The sequence below is a fragment of the Scyliorhinus canicula genome, chromosome 9 (assembly GCF_902713615.1).
Source record: "Scyliorhinus canicula chromosome 9, sScyCan1.1, whole genome shotgun sequence".
NCBI classification, from domain to species: Eukaryota; Metazoa; Chordata; class Chondrichthyes; order Carcharhiniformes; family Scyliorhinidae; genus Scyliorhinus; species Scyliorhinus canicula.
In genome coordinates, this window is record NC_052154.1 from 76,923,136 (window position 1) to 76,943,892 (window position 20,757).

Consider the following 20,757-nt stretch of genomic DNA (forward strand, 5'->3'; position numbering starts at 1 on the left):
TTCCAGATACAGGTGACTCAGAGGCTTCTGGAGCTCACTCCAGATGCCCCACTGTATAGGAGTGGATCCCCGCACACACAACACCCAATTCCCATGCCGGGCCCAATTGCACACATACAAAAAATGCCAACTTTTCACCCTGGTAATGCCCAGGCCAGCTGGCACTGCCAGGGTGTATGGGTGGCACTAGCAGCACCAGGGTACCATCCTGCCCAAAGGGCATGCAGCTGTGGGTCTCCAATCCCCGGGAGACCTCCACGAGTGCCATTCCGTCTGGTCCCCATTTGTGGGGACCAGTGCTGAACGGTGCTTGTCCAAGGCCTGTAAGGCAAAGGGATTGGATCCCAAAGCCTCAGGTACCTTGGGAATCTGCACATTAGAGTGAGGCTTACTACCTTACACTAATATTCAGATCTGCCAAAAGGCGGGATTTACATTACAACATCTCGTAAGGTGGCGTGGTGTGGCAAGCTAGGTAGATCCCGGGTGCATGGTCTCCCAGCTTTCATCAGCCATGCAGCGCAGCGTAGTCGATGAAAGTCGGGAGACCATGGCCGATGGATTGCGCCCTTTGAGTTTCTTAATAAACCAACCAAACAAAATGTAATGTAAAATCATTTTAACTTAAGAAAAAGGAGGAGGCCCCTTAAGTATGCTTCATCATTCAATAAAATTATGACTGATCTTTAGTCTCAGCAATAACTTCTGCTGCTATCCCCATATCCATTGATTCCTTTAGTATCCAAAATCTGTCAATCTCTGGCTTGAATGTACTTCATGATTGAACATCCACAGGTCACTGTGATGCCGAATGTCAATGTTTCACAACCCTTTCAGTAAAGAAATGTCTCCACTTCTTAGTGGCTGACCTCTTCTTAGACTATCACACCTAGTTCAAAACTCCCCAAACAGAGAAAATGTCTTCCCACTACCTACTCTATTAAGTCCCTCAAGAATTGTATGGCCTGTAATTTCTGCGGACTATCAATCACAGTCAGAGGTCTTGGCCAGCTTTGGGGGGGGGAGGGTGGTCAGTGAGGGGAGGGGCGTTGGGGAGGAGAGGGTAGTTGTGGGTTGAGATAGGTGAGGTGGTGGAGGTGAGATGGAGGTGCACGTGGGGAGTGGGGAGGTTTAGTCAGGTTAGGGTGTACCTGAGGGGTGAGGAAGGCAGTTGAGGGCATAGTGAGGAAAGTCAGTGGGTGGGCAACGTAGTGGGGGGGGGGGGGGGGAGTCCCATGGGTATTGGGGAATCCAATGGAGTATTGGGGTTGATTGGGAGGGGTAGGGCGTAGTGGGGGTGTTGTGGGTATAAGTCAGGGTTTCCTGTGGATGGTCAGGAGAGTGGGGGAGCGGTTGGAGTGTGTACTATAGTTACTCAGGAGTTAGAAGTGGTTTTAATTCTTCTAACATTTTCTGGGTAACTATTACTGTAAGGCAGTGAAAACCATTTGTGTCCATGATTTAAATTGGCGTATTGGAAGCAGCACAGTGACGCAGTGGTTAGCATTACTGCCTCATGGCGCCGAGATCCCAGGTTCGATCCCAGCTCTGGGTCACTGTCCATGTGGAGTTTGCTCATTTTCCACGTGTTTGCGTGGGTTTCGCCTCCACAACGCAATGATGTGCAGGGTAGGTGGATTGGCCACGCTAAACTGCTCCTTAATTGGAAAAAATAAATTGGGTACTCAACATTTTTTTTTAATTGGCGTATTGGATGGTTTCCAGTGTAGAGCGATTGTCCAACAGAAGTTTGTGCTTCTCGATACATCCAGTGGGGGCAGCGGAAGGGGAGAGCCAGCACCTTTGGGGTGCTTGGAACTTGGATGGTATGGACTGAAATGTCTCAATTAGATTACCTCTTGTTCTTCGAAACCAGTGTTTCCCAAAGTTGTCCTGGTGTGACCCCATTTTAACACCTCAAACCTGGTGTAACCCCAGAACTGTTGAGCGTGTGGTGGGAGTTGCAGCTCAAAATAAACAACAAGACCGTAACTATCTTTATTTTACTTTTAAAGTGCCAACCCAAAAATGACTTGTTTATTTTATCAGCTCTCCCCCTCAAAGGTGAAAGCAGCCAATGGTCACTGGGACTATGGGAACTTTACTTTTAAGGTTAACATGAACATTGGGCCAATGATAGTGTTTAATCATGTGATTAAACTTTGGGTCAGGATTTACATTAAGGGTGGGAATGGAAAATTTGGACAGTCAGCCAGAAATTCATTACCCTTCAGCGGCACCAGAAAATCCCATCCTCGGCCACAGATAATTTGAAGAGGATCTTAAAAGCGAGAATGGAGGTGGAGGAGTTAAGGGGAGGTGCAGGGGGTTGGGTCAAAATTTGTAAGCTAGGCAGCTTTAGATATGAGTACTAATGGTGAAGTGAAGGGGACAGGTTGCGGGTTTCACAAGAGGCTAGAGTTAGAGGAATGAGAAGATCAAAGGGAAGGTGATAGTGTTGAAAAATGTGACGGTGGGCAACTTAGACGTGTAAATGAGAATTTTTACAACAGTATGAATACCAGGGTTGTGCTCCATTATGCCCACTAACCATTTCAGTGCTTGCTTTTAACATTGTCTCAAAATAATGCTGCAACAGAAAGTTACTTACAACCATGTGACATATGGATCTCCTACATTGTGACTTCACAATTAACTGCACGCTCCAGAAGAAGTGTCACTCCAGGTCTGACTGCAGGACTAGTACAATACTGGACATCTCAATAATGGTATTGTAATTCTGTTTTTTCTCACGTTATTAGATATTTTTTGCAATTACAACAGATAGATTTTATACATTGTCTAGATGAAGTTACTGAAACATTTCTGGGTGTGAATTTATGGAGCGGGGTTTTCCGTTTGCCGATGCTAAAATTGCGAAACCTGATTGGGTGGAGAATAGGTTCCGGCACCAAAATCGCGGCTGGCGCCGATTTGAAGTCAAATCGCGATTCTCCGTCAGCACGACAGCGGTGTGAATGCTTATCAGAACACATGTACAGTAAACGGCATGTGCATTTCATTAGTGGACCCGACCTGGTATTCTCGACAGCTTGGATCACCTTGTGCTTTCAAAGATCGTGAAACCGGCGTGGTGGCTGCTGAGGGAGAGAGCAAGGAGGTAGGACCCGGAGTGGAGCGACTGGTGGAGGTGGCTGCAGGAGGTGGGGGGGCTGGCTGGGGGGGGGGGGGGGGGGGGCTGGCATACATCAGCTGTATGGATGCCCCCACCCCTGCACCCCACCCCCCGGCACACCCCCACTCCCCCCCAGCCGCCACCCACAGGTGGCCCATCCACAGTAGCCCCTGTGGGGACCGCTGCCAACTGGGACCACTATGTAGCCCAGTGGACTTGGTTGGGCACGGGGGGACGCACCATGCTAACGCCAGCCCAGCTGGCACTGCCAGTCTGGCAGGAGCACTGCCAGAGTGCCAGTGCAAGGCTGCCCAAGTGCCAGCGCGGCACTGCCATGGGTCAGAGGCTGAGGGGGGCAATGTCCATGAAAGGAAGGTGGAGTAGGGTTTGAACGTTGCGGGTGTGCAGGGCAGGTAAATAGGGGCCTCCGGGAGGTTTGGGGGGGTGGTGACATGTGGGGGTCCTGGAAGGGAAGAGGGCTTGGGAGAGCCTGAAGAGGGGGGCCCACAGGGACCCAGAGTAGAGTGTCCTCACTTGGAGGGTGTGGGGTAATGCCCATGTTTGTGGAGGGTGTCATTTTCCATGGGTGGGGGGTAATGTTTGGTTGGTTAATTGTTACGTAGTAATTGTAGCTAAATTAGGTATTTAATTGGGTAATTTAGCTATTTAGTTTGGGTAATTAAAAGTTGTATTCTAGTTAGTTGCATGCCTGAAACAGGAGTCAGCTGGGTTTTATTTTAACTGAAACTTTTGGTTGGTTGAGAGGAAGAGGGACAGGGACAGGGAAAAATTGGCAGCTGAGGCTACAAGGGAGAGAAGTGACTGGTGAGTCTCCAAGGGCAGAGTCGGGGAGAGGAGTTCCAGGAGCAGCAGAGAATTGTGGGAGCAGTTGTTAGAGTAGGGATTACATAGATCATAGAATGTACAGTGCAAAAGGAGGCCATTCGGCCCATAGAGTCTGCACCGGCTCTTGGAAAGAGCACCCTACCCAAGCCCACACCTCCACCCTATCCCCATAACCCAGTAACCCCACCCAACACTAAAGGCAATTTTGGACACTAAGGGCAATTTAGCATGGCCAGTCCACCTAACCTAACATGATAGGCAGGATAAATGTGTGGCTTGAGAGATGGTGCAGGAGGGAGGGATTCCGATTTTTGGGACATTGGAATCGGTTCTGGGAGAGGTGGGACCATTCCAAATTGGACGGTCTACATCTGGACAGGACTGGAGCCAATGTCCAAGGGAGATGTTTGCTAGTGATGTTGGGGAGGGTTTAAACTAATGTGGCAGGGAGATGGGAGCAAATGCAGGAAGTCAGAGGGTAGTAAAGAGGGAATAGAAACCAAAGCCAGTGAGGAGAAAAGTGGAAGGCAGAGAAACAGATTGAACTGCATTTATTTCAATGCAAGAGGCCTAACGGGCAAGGCAGATGAACTCAGGGCATGGATAGGTACATAGGACTGAGATATTATAGCTATAACTGAAACATGGCTAAAGGAGGGGCAAGACTGGCAGCTCAATGTTCCGGGGTACAGATGCTATAGGAAAGGTAGGCCAGGAGGTAGGAGAGGAGGGGGAGTTCTGTTTTTGATTAGGGACAGTATCACGGCAGTACAGAGAGAGGATATATCCAAGGGTTCTCTCCTTGAGTCTATATGGGTAGAACTGCAAAATAAGGATGGGATCACTTTGATCGGAGTTTACTATAGGCCCCCAAATAGTCAGCGGGAAATCAAGAAGCAAATATGTAAGGAGATTACAGATAGCTGCTGGAAAAATAGGGTAGCAATAGTTGGGGACTTTAACTTTCCCAACATTAACTGGGACAGCCATCGTACTAGGGGGTTGGATGGAGAGAAATCTATCGAGTGCATTCAGGAAGAATTCCTCATTCAATATGTGGATGGCCCGGGGGCAAAACCTGACCTCCTCTTGGGGAATAAGGAAGGGCAGGTGATGGAAGTGTTAGTGAGGGATCACTTTGGGATCAATGACCATAATTCCATTAGTTTTAAGATAGCTATGGAGAATAATAGTTCTGCACAAAAGTTAAAATTCTAAATTGAGGCCAATCAAGGCCAATTTCGATGGTATTAGGTGGGAACTTTCAAAAGTTGATTGAGGGTGCCTGTTTGCGGGCAAGGGGACAGCTGGTAAGTGGGAGTCTTTCAAAAGGGTGTTAACTAGGGTTCAGGGTAAACACATTCCTTTTAGAGTGAAGGGTAAGGCTGGTAGAAGTAGGGAACCCTGGATGACTCGTGATATTGAAGCCATGGTCAAAAATAAGAAGGAGGCATTTGACATGCATAGGCAGCTGGGATCAAGTGGATCCCTTGAAGAGTATAAGGCTTGTCGAAGTAGAATTTTAAGAGAAATCAGGAGGGCAAAAAGATTGTCTTGGCAGATAAGGAAAATCCAAAGCGCTTTTACAGATACGTAAAGGGCAAAAGAGTGACTAGGGAGGGGGTAAGGATAAACAAGGTCATCGATGTGCGGATCCACAAGGGATCGGAGAGGTCCTAAATGAATATTTCTCACTAGTATTTAGTGTTGAGAAAGGCATGAATGTTAGGGAAATTGGGGAAATAAAAGGTGACGTCTTGAGGAGTGTACATATTAGAGATGGAGGTGCTGGAGGTATTAAAGCGGATCAAGATAGATAAATTCCCCGGACCTGATGAAATGTGTCCCAGGACATGATGCCCTCTGTGTCCCGCAGGAGAACTTGGTCCACAACAAACAAGAGAGAGCCCAGCCGGACATCAGAGTCCTCATCCCCTATGAGGAATGCGCCCTGGAAGGGCGGCATGTGGAGCAGTGATTAGCACTGGGACTGCGACGCTGAGGACCCGGATTCGAATCTCGGCTCTGGGTCACTGTCCGTGTGGAGTTTGCACATTCTCCCCATGTCTGCGTGAGTTTCACCCCCACAACCCAAAGATATGCAGGTCAGGTGGATTGGCCACTCTAAATTGCCCCTTAATTGAAAAAAAAAATTGGGCATTCTAAATTTAAAAAACAATGCGCAGTGAAGATCACGGGGGTGGCCGAGGACAGATCGGTCACCGATGTAGAGGTTGCCGTATTGTCCAGAGGTAAGAATCCACCAGCCGCCATCCAAATGACCTGTCACACGTGAGTTGTTAATGGCATACAGAATGATCCTTCCTTCCCATTTACCCCCCCGCCCCTCCACATCCCCTACCTGCGGAGGCGCTGCGGAGTATGTCCCAGTCTCAACTGGGCATTGCTGAGACACCCCAGAGCATATCTCAGGATGTGTCCCGGTCACAGATGGATGTTGCCAGGCGCTCCAGACCATGTCCCAGTCACTGAGGAGCAGCGCCGCATTTGTCGACATTATGGTGCAAACACCCCCTGTTGTTAAATTGAGTTTCTCCCTACTCTGGCCCACATTTGGAAATTTTTTCAGCTTTGTGAGTTGAACTCGACGGCGAAACTGGCTCCTCCGATATGGAGCCGCCATTTTGAAAGGGTGCCCCAATCTTTAAGTGAGCTTGTGGGTTCCCCACCCACAGACAGTGTCACCCCCCAAAAACATGCGCATTACCCTGCATCCCTCCAAGTGAGGATACACCGTATGGGGTCGCTGAGGGGGACCCCCTTTTTAGGCCTCCCAAACCACTTCCGGGCCCTCCCCCCTATTTCAGGACTCCCAACACTCCTTTTTGGCCCCCCCAAATTTTAGGAGGTCCCCTTCATACCCATCCTTCACCCCCCCCCCCCAATCCTTCAGACACCCTATCATCTCGTATTTCATGGGCACAGCCTCACCTCAGGCCCCTCCTTGGCAGTGGCACTCTGGCAATGCCCTCGCCAGCCTGGAAATGCCACTCGGGCACTTTAACAGTGCTAGGTGGCAGTGCTAAGGTGCCAGCCTGGCATTGACAAAGTGCCCAGGTGCCAGGAGAGTCAGGGTGCCACCTTGCCCTGTCCCTGACTACCCAGGGGTCTCCAATGGCCTGAGACCCTTACAGGTGTCTTTATGCCTGGTCCACATTTGTGTGGACAATGCTAAACGGCACCATGGCGAAGTCTCCCAGGTGCGGGCGTTTATTCCCAGGCCTCGGGAAAATCAGACACCGGAATATTAGGCTCTTTTAAATATGTTAATCTGAATCTCACCCAGCGAGGGTGAGATCCAGATCGTGATGTCCCGCGAGATCCTGTTGAATCTAATGAGGCTTCCGAACATCGCGAATCTCGTGATGCCTCTCAAGATGTAACGGCCCCATCGCGTCACCGAGTCGGGATCAACGAGACCGTTCAAACGTGCCCTATATCAATGCAAGTCTTTCTTATTTGCACTTTCTAAACGCATCTCTTCCCTGAGACCCATTTCCTGCTTCCAAGATCCTCTCCCAACTTCACTCCCAATCACTCAATTACTGCTCCTAACCCCCAAGACAGCCAACTGCTTCCACCTCATATTGCGACGGGGGTAGGGAGAATGTGGCAAGCCATTCTAAAATACATTGGGCGGGATTCTCCGATATTGCGGCAGAGTCCCCATGCCATCGTGAACACCGTCGAGTTTCACGACGGCGCTAAACGGCTGCGATCACGAGTGATTCAGGGCCCGAAAATGGGCTAGCAGCGGGGCCACGAGGAACCCGGGGGGGGGGGGGGGGGGGGGGGGGGGGGGGGGTCGTCATCGCGCGACACCCGACTGACGCCGCGCACCTTCATTTAAAGAGCGCGATCCGCGCACAGGACCCAAGATGACGAGATGGCTGAGCCCCGACGAGCCGCACCGAGGTTCCGCGACATGGACCTGGACACCCTGCTTGATGAGGTGGAGCAACACAGGGCCAAGACGTCTGCTCAAGACGTGGGCATCGCCAACCGTCAAGAACCGTGAGGCGCAGCTGGCGTGAGGTTGGCACCGCGCGCGGTCAGTGCTGTGGGGACACCCCCCGCTCCGGGGAGCAGTGTAGGAAGAAGCTCCACGAACTCACGAGGGTTGCCAGGGTAAGTGCCACGAGGGTGCCCCGGGTCACACCCCAAACCCCCCCCCCCCCCCCCCCCCCCCCAACGTCTCTCAGCAACCCCGCACCGGACACGTAGGGGGGTGGGGGCTCAGGGGGCACAACGACCCACATGAGCAGCGCAACCCCCTTGAGAGATGCCATGGCGTGGTTCCAACTGTCCCTCCACCCAGCATTAATGTAGCCTATATCTGCACGCCCTGATGATTACCGCCTAATTGTGATGCATCCAACCTCCCCCCACCCCACAGGATATTACAGCTCACAACCATCGTAAGCGTATGAAAACCGGAGGGGGATCATCTGTGCTGCACCCCCTAACCGCTCATGAGCAGAGGGTCCTGGACCTCGCTGGGGGATCCGCCACCCGGGAGGTAGCGCCATGCCAGGTCGGAGGCGCAGAAGCAAGGACGACAACCGTGCATGGCTACCCGCCCCCTCAGTCCATCATCCCCCACTCACACTCTGCCCAATGCACCCCCTCTCCCCTCCCCCTCACACTCTTCCCACTGCAACCCCTTACCCCACCCCCTCACTCTGCCCACTCCACCCTCGAACCCTTCCCTCCCCCTCACATTCTGCCCACTCCACCCTCGAACCCCTCCCTCTCACACTCTGCCCACTGCACCCCGATGCCCTCTCCCCTCACATTCTGCCCACTCCACCCCCTCCCCTCCACCCTCACATTCTGCCCACTCCACCCTCGAACCCTTCCCTCCCCCTCACATTCTGCCCACTCCACCCTCGAACCCCTCCCTCTCACACTCTGCCCACTGCACCCCCGATGCCCTCTCCCCTCACATTCTGCCCCCTCCCCCTCCCCTCCACCCTCACATTCTGCCCACTCCACCCTCGAACCCCTCCCTCTCACACTCTGCCCACTGCACCCCCGATGCCTTCTCCCCTCACATTCTGCCCACTCCACCCCCTCCCCCTCCCCTCCACCCTCACATTCTGCCCACTCCACCCTCAAACCCCTCCCTCTCACACTCTGCCCACTGCACCCCCGAACCCCTCTCCCCTCACATTCTGCCCACTCCACCCCCAAACCGCTCTCCCCTCACACTCTGCCCACTCCACCCCCTCCCCCCTCGCAGTGCCCCCACCACCACCGTACACCCAGCCCAACGTGGCTAACGAACCCTGTATCATTGTGTTCCCCAGGGCCAGGGGCCGAACGTCCAGGGTCGTCTCAGGCAAGACCCAGCCGTCCATCCGGAAGCTTAGCCGCATCTAGGGACGCACGCCAGAGGGTGGAAGGAAGCCGTACAGGAGGGCCATCCTCTCAGTCTGGGACACTGGAGGGGGACGCACAGAGGATTGACAGATACAACAGTGAGGGACACAGGATGGACAGTCACGACAGTGATGGCCGTGAATTGCCCAAAGATAGGGCCATGAGCCAGGACAGTGACGGGTACTGTGCACAGTGATGCACAGAGGACGGCCAGATAGTCCACGGACACACCGGGCACGGAACATGACATGGGCCGCGGACGCCTTGCTTCGGGCCAAGAGTCGGCCCAGGACACACCCGATCCCTGGACGGATGATGACCTTGAGATTGCGGCACTGCTGTCACCCACAATATCCACCATCGCAGAAACACTCACCTTGGTTGAGCACATAAGTGATGAGGCTCTCGGGTCACGGATTGGTGCGCACCACACGGCCTAACCGGTACAGCAGGTGGAGGTAGGAGCAGCCGAGGGCTGGACAGTCGGAGGGCAGCCCAGGCCCAGCACCCAGCTGCCGCCCAGACGGTTCCCGGGTTCCTGGAATTACTGGACCCACCCGGAGACCCGATGCATATGGAGACCCAGGGACTGAACAACGGGACGACAGCCATCTTCCAGCACCTGCAGACACAGTTGGAGGAGTCCATCCGCATCCAGGAGCAGGGAGTGGTGCCGCTCATCACAGCCACCCAGGCCGACACCGCACGGGTGGCGTCCACGATGGAGGCAATGGGGGAAACGGTTTTGGCCATGGGTCAGGTTCTGCAAGGCGTTGGGCTTAATGTGCATGTGTCATCCATGACCCAGGAGAGGGCTGCCATCTCACAGAGCCAACAGGACATTGCCGCTGCACTCCGGGCACTGGCCCAGTCCCAGCAGGCCATGGCACAATCCCAGCAGGCCATGGCCCAGTCCCAGCAGGCCATGGCACAATCCAGGAGTCCATCGCTGAGAGCATCGGCCGCCTGGCGCTCGTGCTGGATGGCGTAGCGCACTCACAGGTAGAGGTTACACAGTCCCTGAGAGGGATGTTGCACTCCCCGGGCTCCGTCGCTGCGATCGCTCGGACCCTGGTCGATACCGCTGCAGGCCTCCAGGACTGGCAGCGCCAGGTGTCGGTGGTGCGACGGCGCATGTCTCCGACCGCACCTCCGTCCCACAGTGAGGCCCGGGGACCACCGGGCTCCCTGAGGGAGGAGGAGGTTCTGGGGCCCGTCCCGGTAACTCCAGCAAGGCGGTCCCTGAACACGCGGCCTCCCCCATCTGGTGGGCAGCGGGCAGGACAGGGTGGCACCACACCATCCAGCATGCCTGCCGAGCAGCCTGGCGCATCAAAGCCGGGCCGCCTCAGGAAACACGTGCCGAAAGGGAGGCACGTCGCAAGGTGGGATTCTCAGCAGTCCGCCTCCACTCCTACTGTACCATCTGGGGATACACCTAGGCGCAGTGGTAGGGCCCGTAAGGCAAAGAAGCTAGCTACATAGTTAGTTGGCACGGGTGCAGGGCACAGTTTAGTTGTAGGGGCTAGGGCATCTGTCTGTGAATGTCACGATTAAAGTCACTGTTACACTGAATTTTGAAGACTCTGTGCTATGTCCGGTGCCAGGGGGCTCAAGAGGGTGACCGAGTGGCGCTGGGGTTTACGTTCGGTGCAACGGTGATGCCGGGTGTGCGTTCTCCCCCCCCCACCCCCTCCCCGCAAACCAGACTGAGATGCCCTCAATTACGACACGGGAGAAAAGATTGGTAATTCAAAGGCTTTAATTACCAGAGAACCGGACAGCTGCCGAGAAGTGTGGTCACAGCATGCTGCCCAGTGAGCATCTCCTTAATAGGAGTAATAGGAGAAAAGCCCCAAGCACCGTTTGAGTGCCTTGAGGCTACGGGGGAGGGGGAGTTCCTTAAGGGGACGCATGTGGTCGGGGTCTGGGCCTAGGACCCCGTTTTCCACAACGTAGCCGAGGATGGCTAGCCGGGTTGTGTGGCACACGCATTTCTCTTTGTTATGTGTGAGGTTGAGGGCCCGGGCAGTCTGGAGGAGCTTCCTCAGGTTTGCGTTGTCTTTATGCCTGGTCCACATTTGTGTGGACAATGCTAAACGGCACCATGGCGAAGTCTCCCAGGTGCGGGCGTTTATTCCCAGGCCTCGGGAAAATCAGACACCGGAATATTAGGCTCTTTTAAATATGTTAATCTGAATCTCACCCAGCGAGGGTGAGATCCAGATCGTGATGTCCCGTGAGATCCTGTTGGATCTAATGAGGCTTCCGAACATCGCGAATCTCGTGATGCCTCTCAAGATGTAACGGCCCCATCGCGTCACCGAGTCGGGATCAACGAGACCGTTCAAATGTGCCCTATATCAATGCAAGTCTTTCTTATTTGTACTTTCTAAACGCATCTCTTCCCTGAGACCCATTTCCTGCTTCCAAGATCCTCTCCCAACTTCACTCCTAATCACTATATACCGTTTACTGGGGGCGGAGCCAGAGGCGGAGTCCCCCAGGGTTCCAAGCCCGGTCTTAAAGGGCCAATGTATTAAGGGCAAGGTACAGTTACAGCAGTTACCGATACCATTCATCACATTCACCCCCTCTTTAAAAACACACATAGTCCGTCGGAAATGAAAGTGGAGTTATAAGTTCAGTCTTTTGGGTGGTCTGACCGTCCGTGCTGACCTTCTCCGCTCCGGTGGTGGTGCCGTGGATACGGTCGGTTTCGGTGATGGTATATCCGGGAGCCTTTGTCCTCTTTGGAGTGGGGGGGGCGGGGGGGTATCCCGGGTGACTAGGGTGATTGGTGCCAGCGCCGGCTGGGGGGCAGGCGGCACTATGGGGGGGCACTGTCGGGGTCGGCAGTTGGTGCGGGGAGGGGTGCGTCGGTAGGAGGAAGCCGGCAGGGTGCCAGGTCTCGCAGGGAGATGATGTCCTGCCTGCCGTCGGGGTGCTCGACGTAGGCGTATTGAGGGTTTGCGTGTAGCAATTGGACCCTCTCGACTATCAGATCTGTTTTATGGCTCCTCACGTGTCTCCGGAGTAGGACTGGTCCCGGAGTCGCCAGCCAGCGTGGAAGCAAGACCCCAGAGGTGGACTTCCTGGGGATGACAAACAAACGATTGTGAGAGGTATCGTTCGTGGCCGTACAGAGGAGCGACCTAATGGAATGTAGGGCATCGGGTAGGACCTCCTGCCAGCGGGCGATTGGGAGACTCCTTGACCGTAGGGCTAGGAGGACAGCCTTCCAGACTGTCGCGTTCTCCCTCTCCACTTGTCCGTTTCCCCGTGGGTTATAGCTCGTCGTTCTGCTCGAGGCGATGCCCTTGCTCAGCAGATATCGACGCAGCTCATCGCTCATGAACGATGTACCCCGGTCGCTGTGGATATAAGCGGGGAAACCAAACAGTGTGAAGATGCTGTGCAGTGGCTTGATCACGGAGGCCGAGTCATATCGGGGCAGGGGACAGCAAAAGGGAAGCGGGAGAACTCATCGATCATGGTGAGGAAATAGATGTTGCGGTTGGTGGATGGCAGGGGTCCTAGGAAGTCCACGCTTAGTCGCTCAAAGGGCCCGGAGGCCTTTATCAGGCGAGCCCTGTCTGGTAGATAGAAGTGCGGTTTGCACTCCGCACAGATCTGGCATGCCTTAGTCATGGCCTTGACCTCCTCTGTGGAGTAAGGTAGGTTGCGAGACTTGATGAAATGGGCAAGCCGAGTGACCTCCGGGTGGCAGAGGTCATCGTGGATGGCTCTCAGGTGGTCTTTTTGCCCGTTGGCGCACGTGCCGCGGGACAGGGCATCCAGGGGCTCATTGAGCTTTCCTGGGCGATATTTAATATCGTACGTATAGGTGGAGAGCTCTATCCTCCACCTCAGAATTTTGTCATTCTTTATTTTGCCCTGTTGTGCGTTATCGAACATAAAGGCGACCGACCATTGGTCGGTGATGAGGGTGAACCTCCTACCGGCTAGGTAGTGCCTCCAGTGCCGCACGGCCTCCACTATGGCTTGTGCCTCCTTCTCGACTGCAGAATGCCGAATTTCCGAGGTGTTGAGGGTTCGGGAGAAGAATGCTACCGGTCTGCCCGCCTGGTTGAGGGTAGAAGCCAGGGCGACGTCTGATGAGTCGCTTTCTACCTGGAAGGGGATGGCTTTGTCCACCGTCTGCATGGCGGCCTTGATGATGTCGGCCTTGATACGGCTGAAAGCCGACTGGGCCTCAGCCGTCAGGGGAAAAACCGTGGTCTTAATGAGTGGCCGGGCTTTGTCCGCATATCTGGGGACCCACTGGCGTAATAGGAGAAAAGCCCCAAGCACCGTTTGAGTGCCTTGAGGCTACGGGGGAGGGGGAGTTCCTTAAGGGGACGCATGTGGTCGGGGTCTGGGCCTAGGACCCCGTTTTCCACGACGTAGCCGAGGATGGCTAGCTGGGTTGTGTGGAACACCCATTTCTCTTTGTTATGTGTGAGGTTGAGGGCCCGGGCAGTCTGGAGGAGCTTCCTCAGGTTTGCGTTGTAGTCCTGCAGGTCATGGCCACAGATGGTGACATAGTCCATCGCCCTCTGGAAAACGGAGACTCCGTTTGTGACACCAAAAGGGACCCTGAGAAAATGAAACAGCCGACCGGCTGCTTCGAAGGCCGTGTAGGGGCGGTCCTCTGGGCAGATAGAGAGTTGATGATAGGCTGATTTTAGGTCGACCGTGGAGAATACCCGATACTGGGCGATTTGCGTCACCATTTCCGCTATGCGGGGAAGTGGGTACGCATCAAGTTGCGTAAAGCAGTTTATGGTCTGGCTATAATCCACTACCATTCGTTGCTTTTCCCCGGAGCGGACTACCAATACTTGAGCCCTCCAAGGGCTGTTGCTAGCCTCTATGACCCCCTCTTTTAGTAGCCGCTGAACCTCTGATAAAAGTCATGTCTTGGGTACTGTACCGCCGACTCCTAGTGGCAACAGGCTTACAGTCGGGAGTGAGGTTCGGGAAGGGGGAGGGTGGCACAACTTTGAGTGTCGCCAGGCTGCATACCGTGAGTGGGGGCAGGGGTCCGCCGAACTTCAGTGTCAGGCTCCGGTGGCTACACTGAAAGTCCAGACCGAGCAGCAGGGGGGCGCAGAGGCGAGGGAGGATGTAGAGTTTAAAAGGGTGTATTCAGCGCCCTGAATCGCGAGGTCAGCGACACAATACCCCGTGATTTGTACCGAATGGGATCCTGAAGCGAGGGTGATAGTTTGGGAGTCGGGGTGGGTGCGCAGGGAGCAGCGCCTTACCGTGTCTGGATGGATAAAGCTCTCCGTGCTCCCGGAGTCAAATAGGCAGGGAGTGTCGTGGCCGTTAATTTGCACCCGCATCATTGAGTTCCCCAGGTGCTTTGGCCGCGATTGATCGAGCGTGATCGCTCCTAGTTGCGGGTAGTCAGAGTCCTCGGTTAAGTCGGACTCACAAAATGGCCGTCTGGAGTCACAAAATGGCCGCCGCCGTCAGTCGCACGTGTCGGAATTTGAAGATGGCCGCCGCCAAGATGGCCACCCCCGTGACTTGCATGAGGTCGATGAGGCATCAGAAGTAGGCGTGTCCGGCCGCGTTGCGGGGCCTGTGAGGCCGGGAGCTTGATTTCTGGGCCTGGTGAGGCTTTTGTTTGCGGCCTTTGGGCCCAGCCAGGCAGACTTTAGCGAAGTGCCCCTTCTTTCCGCAGTCGTTGCAGATCGCGGAGCGGACCGGGCAACGCTGACGTGGGTGCTGGCCTTGCCCACAGAAATAGCATGGGGAACCCCCGGAGTGAGCGGATCGCCGCGCGGCGCAGGCCTGTAGCGTGGCCAAGTCTGGAGGGGATCGAGAGGGGTTCGCAAGGTCGGCGGAGTATGTACGGAGGTTGCGGTGGGCCATTTCTAGAGAAGAGCCGAGCGTTACCGTGCCTTGGAGATCCTTTGCCCCGTCTTCTAGGAGCCACTGCCGGATGTACGAGGACCTGATACCGGACACGAAGGCATCACGAATATGTAAGTTCATGTGGACTTCTGCGTCACTTATTTATGATTGCAGTTCCTTGCAAGCGCAGTGAGTCTCTCCATGTATTCGTCTAGAGTTTTCCCCGGAGCGCTGGCTGCAGGTCGAAAGCAAATGTCTGGCGTGTACCTCGTTAATCGGCTTTACGAAGCGTTTCTTTAGTATATCGACCGCAGTTTCGTATGTCGTAGCGTTCTCGATCACGGAGGAGAGTCGGTGGCCCACCCGGGCATGTAGTAAGCTCAGCTTCTGAGCGCCGTCGACTTCAATCTCTGAGGAGTTTAGATAGGCCTCAAAACACCGGAGCCAATATTTAAACATTTCTGGGGCCTCCGCCGACCGAGCGTCTAGGTTGAGTTTCTCCGGCTTTAGAGCGCTGTCAATCTTGATGTGTCTGGTAATTAAATTGAGACACCCTCAATTACGACACAGGAGAGAAGATTGGTAATTCAAAGGCTTTAATTACCAGAGAACCGGACAGCTGCCGAGAAGTGTGGTCACAGCATGCTGCCCAGTGAGCATCTCCTTATATACCGTTTCCTGGGGGCGGAGCCAGAGGCGGACTTAGAAGCCCAGTCTTAAAGGGCCAATGTATTAAAGACAAGGTACAGTTACAGCAGTTACCGATACCATTCATCACACGGATACCGTCGTCCTCAGCACACCAACGGCAGTTACCCCACGCGGGCACGTGATGGAGTATCCGTGACGAATGGAGTGACCACCGAGGTGGATGGTTCAGCTATTGTCATGAGTCAGACTTTGTCCAACGAATCTGAGCTAACAGCTCATCGCAGAGCGGGCTGTCATCATTCAACATGGCACTGCTCACACCCGCTGACACAATCATCAATGTAGTGCAATCCCGTTGTGCCGCAGTGGTAAGGTGATGTGAAATTGGTGCGGTGTACGCGGTGGGGAGGTGCGATGGTGCGGGGGGGGGGGGCGGTGGGTGCTGGGTGGTGCCCGTGTGCGTGACTGGCGGTGCAAGTGGCAGTGTTCAGCGAATCCCTCCCGCGCGATGTGTGAACCGTGCGTCCACCAATGCGTCGCGTGCCCGCTGTCCTCGACGGTGCCGTTGTGCAGCCTCCTGGCCATAACCAGCACCCAGGTCATGTCTGTGCCCGGCGCCCTCCCCCACCTTGATGCACGTCATCCTCCTCCTTCTCCTCCTCGTCATTTGCGGTTTCTCCGCTGCCATCGGGTTCTCCCTCTGACTCCTCCACCAGGGCATCTCCCCTCTGCATAGCAATGTTGTGCAGCGCACAGCAGACCACAACTATGCAATCAACCCTGTTGGAGTGGTACTGCAGGGCCCCTCCGGAGCGGTCCAGGCATCTGAATCTCATCTTCAGCAGGCCAAAGCACCGCTCCACCACAACCCTGGTTGCTGAATGGGCCTCGTTGTATAGGGTCTCCGCGTTGGCATCATCAGCCATGCCCTCAATGGATATCCCCTGTCGCCTAGCAACCAGCCCCTCAGCCGGGGAGTTGGACGTCCCTCGAACATTGCGGGGATAAACAACTGTGCCAGAATGTAGGCGTCATGCACACTCCCGGGGTACTTTGCGCACATGTGCATGATCCTCATGTGGGGGTCACAGACTACCTGAATGTTCATCGAGTATGTGCCCTTCCTGTTCATGAACACTTCCCTATTGTCTGCAGGTGGGCACATGGGGACGTGCACGCCATCGATGACACCCTGGACCATCGGTATCCTGGCCACGTTGGAGAATCCACATGCCCGTGCCTCCTGCTGTGCGAGGTCCTCGGGAAATTGAATGTACCTGTCAGCGATGGTGTACAAGGCATCGGTCACGAACCGGATGCACCTGTGGACCGATGCCTGTGGGATCCCGGATAGGTCCCCGCTCAGCGCCTGGAAAGAACCGGTTGCTTAAACGTTTAGGGCCACCATCACCTTGACGGACACCGGTATAGTGTGTCCTCCTCCCGTTCCACATGGTGCGAGGTGCGCCACAAGGCAGATATGTGCGACCGTCTCCCTGCTGGACCGTAGTCTCCTCCTGCATGTAATGTCCGGTAGGGCCTCGAAGGACATTCGGTCATGGTAAACCCTAGGCCTTGCTGGCCGCCTGTGGTGCCCTGGCACCACCAGCACTGGCTCCTTCCCCTCCCCCCCCCCCCCCCCCCCCCCCCCCCCCCCCCCCCCCCCCGCGCATCGATATCAGTGCCCGCATCCTGTGCATTCCCGACGATCTGGTGGTCAATGTTCCCTCAGCATCCTCCTGGACATTCCGGCCATGAGCGCCTGCAGCCTGCGCGGCGATGACGGGGCACTCTGCGGCCATCCCCTCAGCAGCAGCAGCCACTGCATCCACAGCCACTCTGAGCAGTCGCAGTCTACGCTACCGGATGGCCACCTGCAGTGCAGCGGCTCCAACCACTGTGGTGAACATCGCTGTCTGGTTGGCATACATGGTGACCTGCAGGAGGGTGGTGGGGTGCAGAGAAACAACATGTTACACGGAGGTTCTTGGACACCTCGACAGCCAGGTGGCATGGGATACCTGTGTGCGCCGGTGGCCTGGTCTCGCTGCAGACATGCAGCCAGCCAAACCCCTGGTCACTGTCTGCGTTCACCGGTCAGTTCACACCGTCCTCCTCACCAGTTCGCCAGTCGCCTCTGTCCATCAGCAAGATGATAACTTGCAGACGTGTCCTCGTCACCGTCCAGCCATGGCAGGACGGCTGACATGTGGCACCTGCGGATAGGCGACCTCCTCTTCTTCCCCCCCCCCCCTCCCCCGGGCATGTCGGTAGCCTTCCACGAAGGCATCCTCCACTCCCCTCCCCTCACCCCCCTCCCCTCCCACCCAGGCATGTCTGAAGTCGGGACTTCAGCCCATCCGGGCCGGTGAATAGCGGGGGTATTGGAGAATCGCCGCTGTGAGTGTCTCGGGCGATTCTCCGGCTGGCGTGGCGCAGAACGTGACGGGGCCATTCTCGCCGGTTGGGAGAATGGCGGGACGGCGACGGACCGGCGTGGCGCGATATAATGGCGCGGCTGGTGATTCTCCCAACCGGTGCAGCCTCGCGTTTTAAGGGCTATATATATGCAATTTATTATTTTGTTTTATAACTTCCTGGATACTACTGAACAATATTTGTTGAATTTATTCTAAAATTACACTTGGATCCATTATTGCTATATACGAGAAAATAAGTTTATTTTAATATTTATCATTGTAAATACTATTGGTACCAAATCTGTCTTTTCCCCAATAGAATTTTTCCTGTTTCAAATCTTTAATGCAGAAATTTCTTATTTGTGATAAAGAGTGAAGACATGTTAGAAGTGTCGATCAGGCTGGAACCCCACGGTGACATCAGTGTTGAAAGACAGCAACAGGGTAAGAATAAAAAACATCCACAACTGGAGAGCTCACTGGCACGGTAATCCAAATAAAAATAGCAATTGTTCAGGACAGTGCAACATGCAGCCACAATTATATTCTGCAAATTATCTTCATCCATACTTTATTTCCAAGAGTTATGCTTCAGAACAATCTAACCATATTACAAATTCAAGGTCTAACTCCTGTCAACCTAGATTCTATTACTGAGCTTACTGAAAAACTCAAACCCTTAGTCTGTACGTGAAGCTAAGAAAATAAGAGTTGCACACTAGTATTCTTTTGTCCCTTTGTATAAATTGTGACATTGTCCCATAACCTGCCAATTATGGCCCTTTCATTTAGTCATAAAATTCTTTGTTGTGGATTTCTTTAAATCAGGATTGATCATAATGTTCACCTGTGTTTCTTTGCTCAACTAAAGAGTTTGAGTAATGATGTCAATATAATCCCTCAGCTATGATCATCCTCTGACTATATGCACGTTAAAACAACAAATATTTTAATAAAATATATCATGATCATAGCTGTGCAACCTCCTTAGTTATTGGTATTAATAGGACGATTAAGGGGGCAGCACGGTGGCACAGTGGTTAGTGCTGCTGCCTCACGGCGCCGAGGTCCCAGGTTCGATCCCGGCTCTGAGTCACTGTCCGTGTGGAGTTTGCACATTCTCTCCGTGTTTGCGTGGGTTTTGCCCCCACAACCCAAAGATGTGCAGGGTAGATGAATTGGCCACGCTAAATTGCTCCTTAATTGGAAAAAATAATTGGGTAATCTAAAAAAATTTTAAAAAGAGACACAAGTTTAATTGCAGAATGAGAGCACATTTAAAGAGAATCATGAACCTTCCTGGGAACCACTGCCCCACAAATTGAGCTGCTTTGCTGAAATTTCCTCCATGCCTATTTGTTCAGTGCAGAGGGGTTTCCTGTGCGTGCTGCAGCTGCACATCATTCACATCTTGATCCTCTCCAACCGTCCTGGTGGTGAGGGACTCCTGTGGAGTGCTCTTTGTGTGGGAGTCCTCCCCTTTCCCATCGGGGATTTGTTGTGGAGGGTTCTGCATGCAACACTGGCAACCATAGATTAGGATGGTTCACAGACTCCCAGGTTGCATGTATTTTCAGCGGCCTAGAGAGTCCATGTTCCATATTTACGTGGGGTGCACGAGGTTGCAGCCCCTTTTTAGATTTTTTGCGGGAGCTGATCCTCAGGTTTTGGCTGCACATAAGTTCCATGTTCCTGATCTATGGCCACACGGTGCAGGGAGGAGGACTTCCTGGGCCTGGCCAAACTGGACATTAGAGGGTCCAAGCAGCAGGCGGTCAGGGGACTATGTAGTGTCCACTGGTATGCTTAGGACTTCCTCTGATTTTGGGGGGGGGGGGGGGGGGAGGCACCACTCCCCCCCCCCCCCCCCAGAACCACATTTTGATTTGAAGTTTGTAAGCTTCCTCTGGGGGAGGGGGGGGGGGGGGTTGTTTTGGTTGTCCCTTGGAGAGATTTCCCCCTCCCCACCCCCAATTTGTTTAATCTGTTAATTTGGCTAATTTGTTAATTTAACCCCATTTTTTGGTTATACTTAAAAGAGTAAAAAGAGAGTCTTTGGAGGTCTCCATGACTCCTTGAGTGAGCTGCCTGTTTTTCACCAGGAACTGATCAAAGTCTGGAATACGACTGCCTCACAGTGGAACTCTCTCTCTCCTATCCTGCTGCAATGCCGGTCTGGTCGTTGGAGAGCAACAGAGTGGAGGTTGTCATAATATCCACTCATGTATATCATGAGATGCAGACAGGCAGTGATTGACACACTGGATAACCAATGAACACACACAACACAGAACAACCAATCACCAGATAGGACACCACCACTAGAAAGCCCACAGGGCATTAAGGCCCTCCCTCTCTCACAGGACACGGCTAGGGATATAGTCGCAGTGCACAGGCCAATGAACATCATCACCATGTGATAAAGAGCTAGTC

The 20,757-nt window shown here is 53.9% G+C and overlaps 1 protein-coding gene across 5 annotated transcripts in view; it reads left to right on the plus strand.

The window, feature by feature from the left end:
- LOC119971437 overlaps positions 1 to 20,757 on the plus strand; it is a 104,573-nt gene that overhangs the window by 13,628 nt on the left and 70,188 nt on the right. For 3 of the 5 annotated variants that reach the window (XM_038806963.1, XM_038806966.1, XM_038806965.1), the window contains exons 1-2: positions 2,822 to 3,121; positions 18,696 to 18,768. In XM_038806963.1, the coding sequence (XP_038662891.1) occupies positions 3,011 to 3,121; positions 18,696 to 18,768 (184 nt within the window). In that variant the 5' untranslated portion in view covers positions 2,822 to 3,010. Of the gene's footprint in view, positions 1 to 2,599; positions 2,730 to 2,821; positions 3,122 to 18,673; positions 18,769 to 20,757 lie in introns of those variants that run through there. The other 2 variants (XM_038806964.1, XM_038806968.1) reach the window with 2 other exon arrangements.